The sequence below is a fragment of the Cynoglossus semilaevis genome, chromosome 13 (genome assembly GCF_000523025.1).
Source record: "Cynoglossus semilaevis isolate Cse_v1.0 chromosome 13, Cse_v1.0, whole genome shotgun sequence".
NCBI lineage: Eukaryota > Metazoa > Chordata > Actinopteri > Pleuronectiformes > Cynoglossidae > Cynoglossus > Cynoglossus semilaevis.
In genome coordinates this window covers 4,302,984-4,320,254 of record NC_024319.1, presented here as the reverse complement: position 1 = coordinate 4,320,254, position 17,271 = coordinate 4,302,984, and the positions used below count along the sequence as shown (strand labels likewise).

The following is a 17,271-nucleotide window of genomic DNA, read 5'->3' as shown; positions in this document are numbered from 1 at the left end:
ATTATTTCTTAAGAGATATATTTAGATAATTGTCCTGAAGGGAGGAAAAAATAAACTCAATGTAGAGAAAATGCACAACATACAAATAAATTGAAGAAATGTTAAATATGTCTGCAGCTTCAATGATGTTTGGAATGAAGTATGAGAGGTGACCTTTTTTTATATAAATGGCTTTTATTTTGAAAAATTATTTTTGGTGAGAAATTGTGGTCTTAATTCAAACATTTAAAAGGATAAAAAGGTTGAATAAAGCGCCTGAGAATGTATGAATAGAATAGGTGAGTCCTGAATGCAGTACATTATACACATACATATATACATATATGTGTATATCACATATGTGAACACATGTATATATATTTCATATGAGTATGTATGTATGCATTTACATATACATGAATATATACACATGTATACGCATATATGGATATATATATGCATTTCTTCATCGTCAGATACTATAATGTGAACAGCTTTAACATAAAACGTGCAGATAAACTATTAAATATTTAAAACACTGCAACCCTAAAGTTCAACTTTCAGTCGTCTGTTTTTCTGTTAATGTGGATTTTGACTGACAATAGGCTCTGCATTACACAACTTCAGGTTCAAACGTACACTGATGACACTCTTATTTACAGCCATTCAGACAAAAAAAAAATTAAGTGTAAATAAATCATTGAAGATGTTTTAGTATCGTGTCATATAAGGATATGCAAGGACTAACCTTCCAAACAGGAAGTGCATCTCGATCACTAGACAGTCAAGACTGACCGAAATTATGTTGAATTATATTTCACTCGTCCATTGCTCTGAATTAATTATTATCAAATTATTATTCGAAGCCAGTACAGTTGTAAAAATCTACAAAAATTAAATTCATATTTTTAATCTGATTTTTGAGAAGGCTTGTAGAATTCTAGAGATATCTAAAATGTTATCAAAATATGATTTTAATTTTTTTCCCTAGAAAAGATTAAGATTATTTGACACTGTCCAATTTGACGTAGGTTCTTGAAAAAAACAAAAAACAAAATTGTCCAATAACATTCAAAAAGATTTGAGTTGTTCAACAGACGTTTCAGTACTACTGAGATTCGAAATGTTGCTGTCAATCAAATTCTACTGACAGTCGCCATCACAGAAAGACATGCGTGAAAACAATGACAACTATCACCGACGTGAATGAGCTACACCAACAGTTCCCCTGCTACTGTTACTACTAAGCTGTAAGGAATGACTTAATATAATGTAAGTCTGACGCCCGTAACAGCGTCAGTGTCAGACAAAGATAAAACGTTTTATTTTTCCTAATTCTCTCTATGTTTTTCTGTGTAGCAGTGTTTGGAACTCATTTGACTTTTTCTGCACAATGGTCAAGAAACTGGAGGCTGGAAATGTTGTGGTGGTGGAATTAAAGCTCAACATGATGCCAGCTGGACTGTGAGAGGAAACATGAGTCCAAGGAGAAAACATGAACATTCAAAGTTACCATCTGGGCTCAAACCTGTGACATTCTTATAGTAATGCAAAAACACAATCACTTTGCCAACGTGCGGCCCAAGACTCGTGGCATATCTTAAAAATCAAAAGGTTGAATTTGCAGATAACAATTTTAGGATGGAAATTTGCACAGGAAGAGAAGGTAACATGTTATATTTTCCATATTATGATTAATGAAAACAAGTAATGTAACTTTTAAATCAGAATTTATGTCAGATCACCATTAATTACACTGAGACGTTTTTAGCCATATAAGGAATAAGGAATAGTTATTGTCTTCAAAATACGTGACGGCATTTTCACATACCTGACCTTTAGATTGTTTTTCCTACATTCCTTGCACTAATAAAGGCCATACCATGAGTTCTAAAGTGTGTATTCAAATCTGACGCTCTCTCAAAATGTTTGCCACACACCTTACAGCCCAGTGAGTCCTCCTCCTCCGTGTCATTGGCTGCAGACGGCTGAGAGGAGGGAGAGGACGGCGCCGTGGAATCCTGTTTATCGCTGTGGTTCGACGCAGCTGCTGAGGGCAGACTGAGGCTTTGGTTATCGGGGGCCGTGTCTCTCATTTTGTGCATGATGAAGCGATGGCGTGACAATGAAGACGTGGATGTAAAGCAGGCACCACACTGCAGACACTGCAGGTCGCCACCTGCTGTCCCTCCTCGCCTGTGCTGGCTGATGTGCTCCAGGAAGGACGCCTGCTCCTCTGTGACATAGCCACAGTGAGCGCAGCGAAATCCGGACTCGGGAATTGAAGCAGAGGATGATGGGCGTGGCTTTTTTATAGGAGACATTCCTTCTGGGAGCTCTTCCTTAGGTTCCATCTTGACAAATTGTCTCCGTGTCCGATGAGTCCTCAAGGGTTTTCCCTGTTCAGGCGAGCTGTCAACCTCGTCTTCACTGTCCTGTGTCCAAACATAAAGATTAGAGTTTAAATAACGGTGAGCGCTGCCGTCTTCATATGTGGCTGAAAAACAAAACAACCAACCATCAGTTGATCCTGGATTACAGACTCCACGCTGTGCCTGAGTTTCACATGTCGCTCCAGCAAATCTTTAGTGCTGAACATTTTTTTCCCTCCAGTACAGAACCTACACAGGGACGGAAGGAAGTGCATGAATTTCCATGTTTGGAATCACTGGAATAACAACGGACGTTATTTCACAGACGTAACATCTTAAGAGTTAGATTTTACAAAAGTTAAATGTAGAAATGATCACAATAAAACATGATTCATATATATGTTCATATATACATATACATCCATTCTATATTATATATATTGTTATGTATTTATATTATATATTTTAATATAATTAAGAGATACAGAAGTCAGCTGCAAATGTCCTCACAGTAACAGTACTCACTGGCATCGAAAGCCACGATTTGGGACTTTGTGTTTGTCCCTGATGTGACGCTGCAGACTGGAGGTTGTGGTGAAGGAGCTCTCACATTTGCTGCAAGGAAACTTCTTCAAAATCTACACAACATAAGGACATACGTCAGTTAAGACAACACAATTGTTTTAATGAAAAATGTTGGTGAAGACAACACAATTGTTTTAATGAAAAAAAAAAAGATAAAAAGATACTGAATATCCAAATACTTTTCCATGCTGTTCGGCCATATGAGTGAGATACTCCTCCCGCTCTGTGTAGCGTGCATGACACGGTGCGCACTTCCATCCTGAAGGTGCCTTCGTGCTCCCTGACTTTACTTTTTTGGGTTTGCCTCCACTCATCTGTTCATCATCGTTTGAGCTTTCTACTTTCACAGAAGGCCGTGGGTTGGATGAAGCAGCTGGAGACGAGGGCAGTTCTTCTTCTACTGTGACAGTCCTGTGAGTCTAAAGACAAACAAACAATTACTTAATTAGGAAAACAAATAATTACACCTACATTTGAGGACAACGGTCAACTTTATCAACGTTAATATGTTCACTAATTAATGCAGTTCTGAGTTAACTCAACTTGTTAGAGTTAAGCCGGAGACAGAGTCAGTAGAATTCTATGATGTTAACGTGCTGTATTTTTACCTTTACATGCTCCAGCAGTGAATTCCTCTGAGAGAACAGCTTGGTACATTCAGGACACTTAAACACGTGCACCTTCTGGTTGATCAGATGAGTCTCAAAATGGATGTGCAGCAGTGTTTTTTGGGTAAAAACAGTGTCACACATCACACATTTATAAATCAATCTGTAAAAGAGTCAAAGGAAAGTCTTGGTTAACTGCAGGGGGAAACACAGTGATGTTCATGATTGTGAATCAGTGTGTGTGTAAGGGCCAGTGTGAAGTACATTGTCTGTCCTTCAGTGACCGTTGGATGTTGAGCGGTCACGTGATCCTGGATGCTCTGGGCAGATTTGAAAGCCATGGGACAGGTGGGGCATTTGTAAAAGGTGTCGCAGTGGGCCTGTTGGATGTGGGACTTGACCGAGTTCAGGCCACCAAACACCACCAGGCAACTGGAACATCTAGCAGGAGAGAAAAACAGATTTGAAATGGGTCAGAGAGACGGAAATCACGAGTAGAAAATGCCTCAGGGTCAGAGACGGAAATCACGAGTAGAAAATGCTGACATACAATATCAATAAACATGTCAGATTTCTCACCTGTATCCTATACGGCGGGAAAAATGCAAACAGGACTTTTCGAGGTGTGTTTGGAATAATGACTGCTTGGTGGTTCCCCCGCACTCAGGGCAAACATGTGGTTGGCTGTTTTGGTGGATGCGACGGTGCGCTGCTGCGCTACAGCTATTGAGCAGGAGCATGGGTGGAGAACACTCTGTGCACGGCTAAAAGACGACAGACGGAAGAGCCCTTTATAACATGACAAAACAAATGAAATGCAACTTTATCACACACACACACACACATACCACTGTAGTTTGCCCTGGTTTGATTTCCTTGAAATGCTCAGCCACTTCTTCTTTGCTGCTGAACTGTGTCAGACACTCAGGACATTTATTGCCAACATACTGCACTTCGTCTGGTCTCTTGGTAGCTGCTTTGTGTGACTGTTGTGTTGGGGCAGAGGTCACTGACCCTAAAGAAGACAATGTTGGAGCTGAAGCGAAACATGTTAGAAGTCAACGACAGATGAGGCTGAAACTTAAAAAACAAAGCACACAGTGACACTGATTCAGAGGCCGATCTTTTTCTCACTAACCGACTGCTGTGGGATCCAGCCGACTGATCATCTGGTCCACCGGCACGGTTTTCATGATCAGATGAGAACACTGCATGATCAGTCCTTTCTCCTTGTGCTCCCTGGCATGCAGCAGCAGACTGCATTTGTTGAAAAAGGCCAAGCGTTTGGCGCAGTGGTTACACGTCACTTCAATCCTTAGGGAGCGCCTGTCGTAGTGTCGAGCCAAACTCTGCTCCAGGGCAAAGGCATCGCCGCACTCCAAACAACGGTAACCCTGAGAGGGAGATGTAACAAATGTAACATACGTAACAACATCTTCACTTCTTTTCAGGACAAACCTGTTAGTTTAACACCTCACAAGGGTTAAATGACAAAACTGATCAGCTGTCTGCTGAAGTCGGCTTCATTTTGGTGATGGCACTGTTAGCAACGTTTTCAGCATATTTGACAACCATGTCATGAAATTTCATGTTTATAAAAAAAGAGCAGGACATCGTGCTGTTTCCAAAATGAAACCAACTTCAACAGACAAGTAAGTTTACTTATCTTTCTGTATGTGTGTGTGTGTGTGTGTGTGTGCACGCGCTGGGGGTGCATGGGGTTCAGATTTTTTTTTAGAAGTTGCTAATGATGTCAGCAATTTTTTTTAAGTCCATAAAAAAGAAGAAGGGAATTCTTGGGAATTATGGAAACTGCCCTTCGCTGCTTACAAAAGTCTTTGTAGACGCACTGGATGTGACGTGCGATGACATGCAAACTGAAAGAACAGGGATCGAACCAGCAACCCCTGATCATCTTGCTCTGGGGCAAAGGCAACAACTGAACTTCAAACTGAAACTTCTCATCAGTACAAATAGTTTCTGATGGATATTAACATTGAAAAAAAAAACATTCTTTTCTTCAGGACTAGACACAATGCCGTGTTACCTGTGCTGGCAGAGGAACGCCCCACTCTGCTGGAAGAGCTGCACTAAGGTCTGGTTTATAAACGGGCAACAGGTTTTTGTTATTGAGAATTTTGTTGAAGGCTTCGACCAGACTGGTCTGACTCTTGGATATGATGGCCCCAGTGTTGTTGACAATGGAGGCTGGTTTGCCGCTGCTTTGGGGAGGGTGCAGAGGAGATGGTGAGGGAAGCAACGTCCCCCTTTTTATCGCCTTCTGGCCCAGACTTCGCAGGGTGACCACACCGGAGCTGATTCTAGGGTAGGAGACGGAGGGCATCGATGTGGTTTTACTGCCCGCGTCTGTGGATGTAACTGTAGTTTTTTTGTCCGTGACACATTTCTGTTTCGCTTCACTGGCACTTTCTGGTTTTGCAGGACAAATGTCCTGGATCACGGCTGCTGCAGGAGACTGAAGTCGCTGAGATGAACCCCTCTTTGAGTTTGTGCTCTGATGTTCCACCGATGCTTTTGAACCTCCCACAGCCTTGGACGCGATTCTTGCGTTTTTCATAGGCGTCAAACTGGCTATGGTTTTGGTGATGCTACCTGTAGGGACCTTAATTTTAACTTTGAGAGGGCGTGGTGGGGATGAATCAGTCTCTGCAGAAATATCAGACATTATACTCTCAGTGTCCATCAAGTCACCACTATCTTCTTTGTTTTTCTCAGCAACACTGTTTTCTTCTTTTAACTTTTCCTCTTCTTCTGCCGACCTTTCCTGCAGCTCTTCAGTCTGACCCGGTGAGCCTGGGGCTTTGTCCAATTCAGGGCTGCCGTTTCTGATGGGGACAACGACACCTGTCTCACTGGGTGGTGGGCTCTCGGGTGAGTCTCTCTCATCGATCACATGCTCTGGATATTTCTCTTCCTGGATTGGCGCACAGCCTGTAAATCTAGAGAGAAGGCGATCTTTAGGGCTCTGTAGCTGAGGAGCTGCGGTGGGGAAAGTGGGAGTGGAGGTGTGCTTCTCATTCCCGAGGAGTGGTTCAAGTCTCGTAGGTGAGATAGATGAGGAGGAGAGACGAGGTGAAATATTAGATGAAGAGTTTTCCAGAGTAGCTAACACGTCAGGCTGAGGTTTTAAGTGTGATGGGGAGGATAAGAGAGATTCCGGACTCTCGTGGATCATGAGTGGACTCCCCAAATCTGGCTCAGAGTCTGCGTCCTCTGAGTGCACAGCAGTTTTAGTTTCGGTTTCAGTACCAATGCTGTGAGGTACAGTAGAGGGTGACACATCAGAGAGAAGACAGTCATCTTTTTGAAGCGGTGATAAAGAGTGTAACGGGGTAAGAACTGAGTGATCTGGACCTGTATTACTCAGAGACTGTGAACAGAGAATGGGCTTCGCATCATTATTAGGGTCACTTTCGTTATCATTCAGGGTGGACCTCACTGGTGACCACTGAGTATGATTCATGAGCATAGATGTCTTAAAGCCATTGGATATCTGTGGCTCCACAGCAGCTGGTTTGGAATCCACTTGCAAGTGAAGATCACTCAAGTTGTTCTGAAATGGGAAATTTAATTCTGTACCTGTAGTCAAGTCCCGTATTGTTTTATCACCACCTGATTTCTCCTCCTCCTCCTCCTCCTCTTCCTCCTCCTCTATGTACAACTGAGGAAGTACAGCATTCTTCACAATGACGCTGACTGCAGGGCGTTCAGCGTTCGGGGCAGGAGAGCGGGCAAAGCACGACAGAGACCCATTCTCTTCTACCGCTGCATTGGTCACTGCTTCATGTTGATTCTCTTCTGGATTTGACTGTATGGCCTCAATATCAGGAATATCGAAAGCTGCCAGTAAGTCATCAAAGTCTGGGGTCTTCATGTCCCCCATCCCTGGCACAAGGCTGGAAACCTACAAAAAAGTAGATAAGCAACAGATATGTTTGTTTACCTGGGTCTTTGTACTAATTGTACTATTATATCTTTGTCAAGAGTTTAGCTGTGTTCCAATGGCAATCAGGTTTACCCTAAACCCTCAATGACCAACACTGCAAAAATTCCACAGGAGTATTTTTTTTACCACAATTTAAAAAAGGAGCTTATAATTTGGTTTTTAACTGTCAGAATTGCTGTGTTTCGTCCTCCGACAGGAAGCAGTACTGTTCATATTTTACTCGTTACTAAAAACGAAACATTTGACGAGAACCTGAGGTAAAAAATAAAATAACATCGTCAATACTGGCCACAAGTGTTCTATCTTTCTCATATGCATGTATACAATATAAATAAAACACATAATAATGGCTGTGATTCCACACGGATGAGGGCGTACAGTTCAAACTAGTGTTTCTCACAGTGAGAACAGCTGTTTCTGCACGACGGTCGAAACAAAAAGTACGTGTTTTGTATATAGAACGTTATTGACGGTAACTCACAGCTAATAAAATAAATGTATGGCTAGGTGATAAAATGCATAATGCACGAGCCGTTAAAAATGTCAAACTCAACTGTCATGAAGCAACAGGTGGAAGCTTCTGCTAACTGCTAACAGCTACAGCATAGCTTTCACCTGCTCGGTGGCGTTTGTAACGTCATTAGTCAACTTTCGGCATAACGTAAAAACGTGTTGATATTTTGGCGTAACTTATTTAACGATTGTGATGCTCACGACTTATTTTCAAAGTGTGCTAGAACTCTCCCGAGGTCTTTTTTAGTTACCTGTTAGTTTATTAGTGGTTCCTGACTTTTCTTCCTGACGCAGTAGTTTTACGTCATCAAATCCTGCGACACTGCTCTCTCTCAGAGCCAAATGCATGCTGTGTGGTTCCTGTGTCGGTAAATAAGGTATAACATTAACAGTAACTATACCTTAACGATTATATTTTTACACTGACTGTCAGGGTGAAAAATCCTTTATTTAAAAAATCGATTAATTTCAATCGGCCTTAATTTTTTTAATGTTTTTATTTAAACTAAAACGCTCAAATTATATCTATGGTATAAATAATAAGCATAATATTGTAAATACAAGATAAACATGAACATGTTTTTAATTGAATAAAGTTAGCACTGTATGGGAGCCAGGAATATGCGAGATTTCAAACATTTTCCCTCAAAATCAGGTTATTTTTATTTTTATGAATGACAAATATTAAAAAAGAATTTAAACGTTCTTATGACATCATAGGTTTTCTAAAGTACCTTTAATTTCATCTTGATATTGTCTGGTTTCATGACCATTACTTTTTTTTTAATTTTAACAATAAAATGAAAAAAAATGTAAACAGATTTTTTTTCCACACATTTTATCATTTTCTAAACTCATACACAATGACATGCTGTTTGGTTTGAAAAAGCCCCCTCCATTCCCTTACATAAATCATCTGCCCTTTATTAGGGTACACTTTGCTTGCCTTAATTTTTCTGCTGTTAATGAACTGTAAAAAAAAAAACTTTAAACTTTTGATTTACCCCACACTGTGGAAAAAAACATGATGCACATTGTATATTTTCCAGGTCTGTTTATTTTTTTTTTTTTACATATTATAATCTACATCATTTCTTTTTCTCCTCATCCTTCTTTGTATCAGGTTTAGAACCCGTCTGAGAAGCCAGGGAGCCCATAGCGTTACGGATGGCCTCGTTGTTTGGATCAACTCCGGGGAGGTTTTCGAGGACACTTTGAAGAAACTCTGGATCTTGCATAACGTCATAGTCCTCGTCATCCTGGACAAAGATAACAAGAAACCACAACACCGGTCATAAATGACAGTCATAAACAGATGATAATTCTAAGAAAATGAAACCTGGGACTAAGTGAAGGCTGGTTCATACCTTTGCCTCGCTGGAATCCATGTCAGCACCAGTGTCCATGTCCTCACCACCAAGGTCTAGAAGTAAAGAATACACAGATATCTAGTCAAATCAGAACAGAGTGGTTTTTGAATGGTTTTTGTAGCAGGCCTAAGAGCTGGTTATGAGAAGCCTGTGTGCCAATAATTTAGTCTCTGTGAAAATGCACAAACTGGTGTCTGTGCAGGCAACACTGTGGGTTTATACACCTGAAAATATGGGAGCAGACACGGAACAACACAGATACTGATAAGCCCAGGTTTCAACAATGGGATTCTGTGACATTCCAAAACTCCATGCAAAGTGCTGCAGGCACAATATCATTCAATATGGTGCCATAAATGTTTACTTTCAGATAATCTTGAGTGATGGCTTAATAACACAGTGAAAAATGAGCCAAAGATTCTGTGTGTTTCTGTTCGTCTCTCAATTGCCTTCAGGTGGCTTTCTGTCAAATCCAAATATTTTATTGTGTTTTAACAACCTCCCATAGGCACAGCCTCTCCCGTACTACATTAAACAGCTCAGCTGCCAAACTGATAATCAGGGGTCTTCAATCCAAACTAATAGAGAGATTGAGCAAGAACTTATGATAAATTCGTTAAGATTTTTTTTTTGTCACGAAACAGAAGTACCTCTTTTTTACCGCTAGAGGACTCTGTTGCCTTAAAGACTGCAACCCCTCCAGCTGAGCTAATAATCTTTAGGTCACTGACAAAGAGATGCTTTACAACTTTTACTGTCACATGACAAGGACAGGAGTTCCAGTTTTAAACTCCGATGCTTTAAGGACAGGAGTTCCAGTTTTAAACTCCTGATCCTCCAGTAAAAGAAGTTTGTTTCTATTTTTTTTTTTAAATGAAAACCCAATCTGTCTTTTTTACATTGAAAGTGGTTTTGTTACAAAAAAATTCCAAATCCATGTGTAACCTTCTCCTGTTCCCTGCATGGACATCTGCAAAGCATAGGCAATCTGTTCATCCTCTGTCATGCGGCTGAAGTCTGGTAAAGCAGGTGTGGTGGAGTCGGAGAGTGGAACCGACATCTTCAACAGGGCATCTTCTGACTCTGGGATAAAATAAAAATGTGGTTTGAAAACACAAAACTTGTATTTTCCCGTAGGAAACTAAAGGCAGTTTTCCAAATCTTCCAATGAACATTTTCAATGATCACCATCTGCAGCAGGAGAGGAAATGCCAGCTTCAGCAGCTGAGGTAACTGCAGCCCGGCGAGCCTCATCCTCCTGGCGCTGCCTCTGCTCCTCCATGGACACCCGCAGAGCCTGACAAAAAAAATCTGATGATGTGAGGAGACTATACAAAACACAATATCGATACACTTTTTAATTATCTGTACCAAAAACAGCTCAATTTAAACACTTCTTTTTAGCTTAACATGCATTTGGTCTAGTTAGAAAAAAAAAATCTCCTACCAAGGCCAGTTCTGGGTCCGCACTGGGATCCACTCCAAACTCAAAGTCACTGGCACCCAGACCCAGAGCTACGCCTCCCTCTCCGGCCAAAATGGGGGAGGTGAGCAGGGCATCGGCCAAGCTGGGACCTGGAGGTACGGTGACCAGATGGGAGCCAGCTCCTTCTTTACCATTCAGTGTGTTGATGAAGGTAGTCAGCTTCTCTGTGTTCATCTCCTGGACGAGAGAAAAAAGACCGAGGACCTCTGAGCTTTAAAATGACAATAAAAACAAGACAAACTCTGTGTGTGTGAAGTTGGTAAAACCATAAGGTAAGTTTGCAGTAAGGGTTAGAATATGGCTCAGATTATTGTGTGTGTGAGAGAGAGAGATAAAGGAAGAAATACCTCCTCTCCAAAATTAATGATATCCACGCTGACTTTTTCTTTCTTCAGGCGCTTTGCCATTTTAACCAGCTAAGAGAAAAGGAAAATACTTCAGATGATACCACCACAAGTACAATAATTAGGAGCAGATTCGTTTGTTTTTTTTACACCGAACCTTTGGAGCTAAACAGGTGCTTTAACAAAAGGCCCGGCTTCAATTGAGCTAAAGAAATTATTTTGTTGCGACAGTCCACGGTCTCTCAATTTGAGAAACTTTGAATGCCCAAAAAAACTTGTTACTTGTTATATAATATCAGAACAAATATGCAAGACGACTGACGTCATAATCAAACTCACCTCCTTGTCATTGTCCTCCACCGGGCTGCCAACAAACGCAATGATTCGCATCTTGTGGTTTTTGCTCTGTCTGTGCTTCAGAGCCAACTACAAACAGAAGCATTGGAATTTTTTTTTTTTGGTTGTTGTTCCAAACATGTTCAAAGTCCTGTATTCAAACTCACATGTGCCACTCTGATGCCAGTGCAGAAGCTCATGTTTCCACGAGGCTGCACAGCATGCAGTTTGGAGAGGATTCTCCCCGTGTCTGGAGTCAGTGTGGTCAGCACCTCACAGTTGCTGCGGAGTTCATACACTTGTATTAAACGGTTGCATTTTAAAGCGTCACTACACTGCTTAGTACACACAGGCTCCTACTTTGACATGGTGATAAGGCCCACGTTGTTTTCAGGGTTGCTTCGGGTCTTGGTGTGACAGACGATGTTAACAGCATCCTGCTGAGCCTGCAGCCGTGTGGGCAGAAAGTCTCCATTCCGCATGTACTCACTATTATCGACACTAGAAAAAGATGGACACATGATGATTAGTTTATCTAATGATTATTAGTTTAAGTACGAGGCTCAGATAGAAGAAATGTTGATTAATTGGATAACGTCTACAGTACATTGTAGTATACAGTAAAAAAAACACAAAAACTTTTATTAATTGTCAATGGAACATTCAATAGAAATAAAATTACAGATTCAGTGGGTTCAGATTTCTACACCGGAAAGACTGGTGGGACGATGAGATGATAATCCTTATCGGTTGACATCAAATCTGGATGACCTGCATACTGAGTGTCAATCCCTTTATTTAGAATAAAAAACGACTTCGGTTGAGTTCTCTTTACCACCATATTCAAGTCCAAAGCATGTTAAGACCAAATCTATCCTGACATATTATACGAAGGGTCAACAAAAGAAAGGCACAATAGTTAATAGCAGTGGCATCGCAGACAATGACAGTAGGTTTTTAATGAGACTTTAGCCACAATCTTACGACTCAGTCTAAACCATATGTTATGGTCCGAAAACATTTAGGAGGTACTTCTTCATTTGTCGATGTGGACGTGGATATATTTTGCCATAAATGCGAATCTGCGGTTTATCAGGCGATAAACATTAGCCTAAAGGCTTTCTTAAGCTAACGCTAGCTAAGTGACTCGGTTGATCGGAGACCCTGACATCGTAAAACTCCAAATATAATGACTTCACGCACAAGTTTGTATGAAGCCGAAACCACCAGAATCATTATAAATAATTCGAATTAGTCAAGAAGAACTCTGCCCCAAATTTAAAATGTTTCTTTGATTTCTTACCAGACCATAGTACTTTCAAGAACCATCTTGGCGTCTGTCGTAAAATAACTTACGCCAGCGTGATGGCTTATGGGTAATGTAGTGTTGCAAATAAAATGAAGGACTTGGGAGAGAAAACATTTATGATATTTGTGCTTTATCACTCATATTATTTTTTTAAATTTATTTTAAATATCAACGACGATTGTACTGAATGCAGTAGAACTTTTTTTCACTGGGTGGCAGTACTTCACTTAATGCTGCGTCGACCCAGGCCTAAACCACTGGAGGGCACCAAAAATACTTGGTATGGGTTAGTTAGGTGTTCACTCATTTTACTTTTATTGTAACCTTTTTTACAGAACCATCATTGTCTTTTTACGGAAAACGGACAGGTTTTTAAGAGCTTTAAAACACACCCTACGCTTGAAACACACTTAATTCTAAGTACGGTTAGAGGTGTTAATGAGGATTGAAACCATAGCTGGATGGATTATAGTTTCACCGGAGTGACACGTTTGTCTGGGAAATGAAACTGTGGTATTGTTTTAACAGAGGGGGTTTAATTTTTTGGTGAGCGAGGACTCAGGACGAGATTATAGGTGGATGAAAGGTTGTGTCTCAAACCACGTCCTCTATTGAGAGATGGTTTATCCAGATTGACATAAATGGCTTCCTTCAACGCTCTCTCAAACAACCTGTCTTCTCTGGCGAGGACATGTACACCTGCGCACCTGAAAATGGCCTCTACCATTTCCATGTATGAAAATGTCAGTACAGGTGTTAGTTTGTTTATATTTTCACCCAGACCTTGATTTTAAGGAAATTGGTTGCTTGCAAGACCTAAAGAAAATTCTAAAGATCAACAATTCTAAAGAAAGTTCTAAAGATAAACAGTTCCGTGTGAAAACCCATGGTTTTTCTATACGGAGTTTTTGTTTTTCAAGTGGGTGTTCGGGTTTTTCCCAGATACTCCAGTTTCTCCACATTGTTAAAAACCACGCAGGGTGTGGTTAATAATTAGAAATGTGAAAAATGTATGAGTGTGACAAAGAAGTGTTGTTTGTCTCAGTCTTGGGTGTATCAAAACCTGGCTCAAAGCCCTAAAAAGGACTAGAGGTAGATTAACCAAAAACATATCGGTACTAAGAATATGTTACATTTTCCCATAGACTTGAATTATGATCTAGTCTGGTTTGAAACCCCTGAAACAATTTTTCCTGAAATGCAATTCAACCCCCACAATTGAAAAGGACTAGAGGTAGATTAACCTGAAATGCAATTCAACCCCCACAATTGAAATTGATTCCTGATTATTATTTTTTTATCAGATACATTTAAAAGAGACAGAGACATGAGACATAGCCAGCCTGTAGTGTTGCGTGACAATAGACAAACAAACCCAACAAAAGGAAGGTGATAGGCTCCACATACAGTTATGCCTTTTGTCTAACGGTGGCTCCAAGGTGGACAAACAAGGAGAATGAGGTATCAATTGGGGGGTAGAGGGGAGGAGTTGGGGTGTTGTTGGAGAGGGAGGACGGATGCTATATAAATATGAGTCCCTACAAACAAAAATCTCAGACACTGGAGGACCATACTATACAACATAGTATTCCAGCCTAAGAGTGAAAGAAAATCAACAGAAGGTAAATATATTTTAACAAAACATTAATAACTTCAATATTATATTGGCTTGGCTATATGTGTTGTTAGCTTGCGGTAACTTCATCTACAGTAGCTTATATGTATGCAGTATATTCCAGAGGCTGTATGGGTGATGTTCATCACTTCGCTCTCCTCCTGTATGTGGACCTGAAATGAGTGGAAGACTGAGATTAGACGATGACTGCAGGAGTAGAGTTAAATAAAGTTGTTTTTAATTGAGGATAGTCCACATCTAGAAACCCATAGATGATTTTATTTCCTCAACACCTTTTCCGATACTTGAATGTTTGAATGTTTTTAGTGATACTAAAACTGACTTTTTGTTCCTATCCTAGATGAAGAGACTGTTCTTTTTGTTTGTTGCCCTCTCATCCTGTTCAGCTCATGCAGGTTTGTAACGATATCACTGAAGGCTATTTCTAGCCAGAAACAAAGTCTTTGTATTTAAAAAACAAGTTTTCAAATTGTCACTGTACTGTTTAGAATATATTAATACACAAAGGATGGAATTAGAAAATAACATTAAAAATAAATATAATAATTAAACAATTTTTACAAAGGTAAGACAGCCAACGCGACAGAAAGTGAGCAAAGCTTTTACACGAGTAGCACATGTCTTTTGCTTTTCAGTAAAGTGTCACTAAGAGCATTTCCACGATCTAATAAACAAAATTAACATTCACAAAAATGTCAACAAAGTAGAACAAGTCGGTGTTCTTCACTCTCTTTCTTCACCTCTGTGCAGATCTCTCAGGAAAAGTGTTGGTTTTCCCCAAGGAGACCAACACGGACCATGTCAAACTTGTGACATCTGTAACCCATATTCCTGCCTACACCACCTGTATGAGGTATTGGACACAGAATTCTTTTTTTTTTTAATATTGCATTTATTTATGGGAAAGTGCAGACAATGGAAGGTGGATTTGTGTAAGTTATAAACAAACCCCAATCTGCATCTCTGATTTACAGCTTGCAGATTGTGATATGAACAGCGCCGTCTATAAAACTGTACATTTTTAATTTACAAACATAAATCAGTATGGATATCTTAAAATGTAAATCTCTCAGTTGTGAAATACATCTAATCTTACTTAAGGTCTTACTAGTACTGCCTGCTTCCCTATGGCAGGAGTGTGGCTCTACAATGCCTTCCTATTGGTAAATATATTTGAATTCATACAAAACTACTATTCTCCCAAATGTCTTCATCTTTCCAGATTCCTCACTGATCTGCCAAGAGCCTATAGTCTCTTGTCCATGGCGAGTTCCTCAGGAAGTAACACCATTGTGTTCTACAAGTTTGAATCTGAAACCATCAGAATCCATACTCTGGAGCCAGCTGCAGACTTCCTGTCGATGGCGTTCCAAGACAACACTTGGCACTCTCTGTGTGTCACCTGGGAGTCTGACAACGGGTTGTCTCAGGTGTGGTTGGATGGTAAAGCAAGTGTGAAGAAATTCATCACATCAGGAGCACCCATCAATGGTGCAACCAACACCATTCTGGGCCAAGAACAAGACGCTTACGGTGGAGGTTTTGATGCCGCTCAGTCTTTCGTTGGTATGATTTCTGATGTCCACATGTGGGACCATGTCCTGACTCCCACTGAGATCCAACGCTACATGAAGCACAAATACTTCACCGCAGGAAATGTGTTCAGCTGGAGGTCCCTTGAGTATGAAATCGTTGGGAATATTTTTGTTGACGATGACCCAGAGGAACTTCCATGGTGTTAAATGTTCACCACATTTGTTCCAATATCATTTGTATATAGCAGTGATTCCTAACCACTGTGTCGCAGCACATTAGCAGCAAATGTCATCACATTTGGATGACATTGTTGGAAATTAACCCATTTTGGCTCAACTGGTCTGAAATCTATTATTTGTTCACAGCTACTAATTTGTCTTTGCTCCTCTACGTGACAGTGATTGGCAGAACAATATAAATCCTTTACCTTGAGTGGTACCAAATGAAGGCTATAAAAACTAAAACAAGAGAGTAAATTGAATCTAGACGTGTGCCTGTGCCGCGGCTCTAAAATGGTTGGGAGACACTGCTATACAAAGATATGTTCTGCAACAATGATCAAAAGCTTAATGACTAATTGCATCTCTGTTTTGTAAAACACATCAGTACAATGGGTTTCGGGTCACAATCAGTAGTAAATAGGTGTGCTCTGCAATATTGAAAATTTTGAATTGCAATAAAAGGTATAATTTCCTGTGATTAATCGTGATTTATTGCATCAAATGTAGAAAATTCAATAAAAAGTTCACACGTTGGGTTTCGCACACTCACTGTCTTAAAAAGTACTGCAGTATGAAGAAGAAGAATCCAAGGCAGTTACAAAGAGGGCAACTGGACCGCATGGTGTCTCTATATAAATATTTATAAAGACACCAAGTGTCTATATATATATATATATATATATATATACTTCCAACCCCAGTCTATAGCTGCATGATGAAGAGATCAGTGGGATACGATTCAGGAAATACAGTGGACCCCCAAAATGCGAGCTTCTCCAGTATTCAATGTTACGAGTCTGCAACTATTGCAAGATTTTGCTCATGATACGAGGTAGCATCTAGAAACGAGTGGTGAGCCAAGGACTGACATCCAGTCATACGGCATGGGGAAGCCGCGAGCTCTGACGCCAAAGCAGCTGCCAAGTTTGTCATGAACTTTTAGTGTTTAATAAAATAATAGGAAGAAGAATATACCTTCTTTTTCACTCAGAGTCAGGCGGTTGTCACT

The 17,271-nt window shown here is 40.3% G+C and overlaps 3 protein-coding genes across 4 annotated transcripts; 1 reads left to right on the top strand and 2 right to left on the bottom strand.

Moving 5' to 3' along the window:
- Positions 1–163: 163 nt before the first annotated feature.
- Positions 164–8,405, bottom strand: znf687a (zinc finger protein 687a). Of its 2 annotated transcripts, none has more exons than XM_008323109.3 (11): positions 8,276–8,405; positions 5,592–7,469; positions 4,683–4,938; positions 4,393–4,580; positions 4,124–4,308; positions 3,809–3,985; positions 3,545–3,707; positions 3,116–3,355; positions 2,877–2,989; positions 2,498–2,600; positions 164–2,414 (listed from the first exon to the last, which is right to left on the bottom strand). In XM_008323109.3, exons 2-11 carry the CDS (start codon positions 7,446–7,448, stop codon positions 1,818–1,820), a joined length of 3,879 nt encoding a protein of 1,292 aa, XP_008321331.1. In that variant the 5' UTR covers positions 7,449–7,469; positions 8,276–8,405; the 3' UTR covers positions 164–1,817. The 2 variants fall into 2 exon arrangements, with proteins under 2 accessions (XP_008321331.1, XP_008321332.1); XM_008323110.3 differs by having other exon boundaries at positions 4,393–4,559.
- A 658-nt stretch (positions 8,406–9,063) lies between these two features.
- Positions 9,064–12,989, bottom strand: LOC103388207 (26S proteasome non-ATPase regulatory subunit 4-like). The gene is made up of 10 exons (XM_008323111.3): positions 12,864–12,989; positions 11,921–12,061; positions 11,728–11,842; positions 11,564–11,650; positions 11,228–11,296; positions 10,842–11,057; positions 10,583–10,691; positions 10,340–10,477; positions 9,392–9,447; positions 9,064–9,283 (listed from the first exon to the last, which is right to left on the bottom strand). The coding sequence occupies exons 1-10, from the start codon at positions 12,887–12,889 to the stop codon at positions 9,113–9,115; spliced, it is 1,128 nt and encodes a 375-aa protein (XP_008321333.1). The 5' UTR covers positions 12,890–12,989; the 3' UTR covers positions 9,064–9,112.
- A 1,343-nt stretch (positions 12,990–14,332) lies between these two features.
- On the top strand, positions 14,333–16,793 carry LOC103388208 (C-reactive protein-like). The gene is made up of 4 exons (XM_008323112.2): positions 14,333–14,491; positions 14,846–14,900; positions 15,256–15,358; positions 15,728–16,793. Exons 2-4 carry the CDS (start codon positions 14,846–14,848, stop codon positions 16,245–16,247), a joined length of 678 nt encoding a protein of 225 aa, XP_008321334.1. The 5' UTR covers positions 14,333–14,491; the 3' UTR covers positions 16,248–16,793.
- The last annotated feature ends 478 nt before the right edge of the window (positions 16,794–17,271 follow it).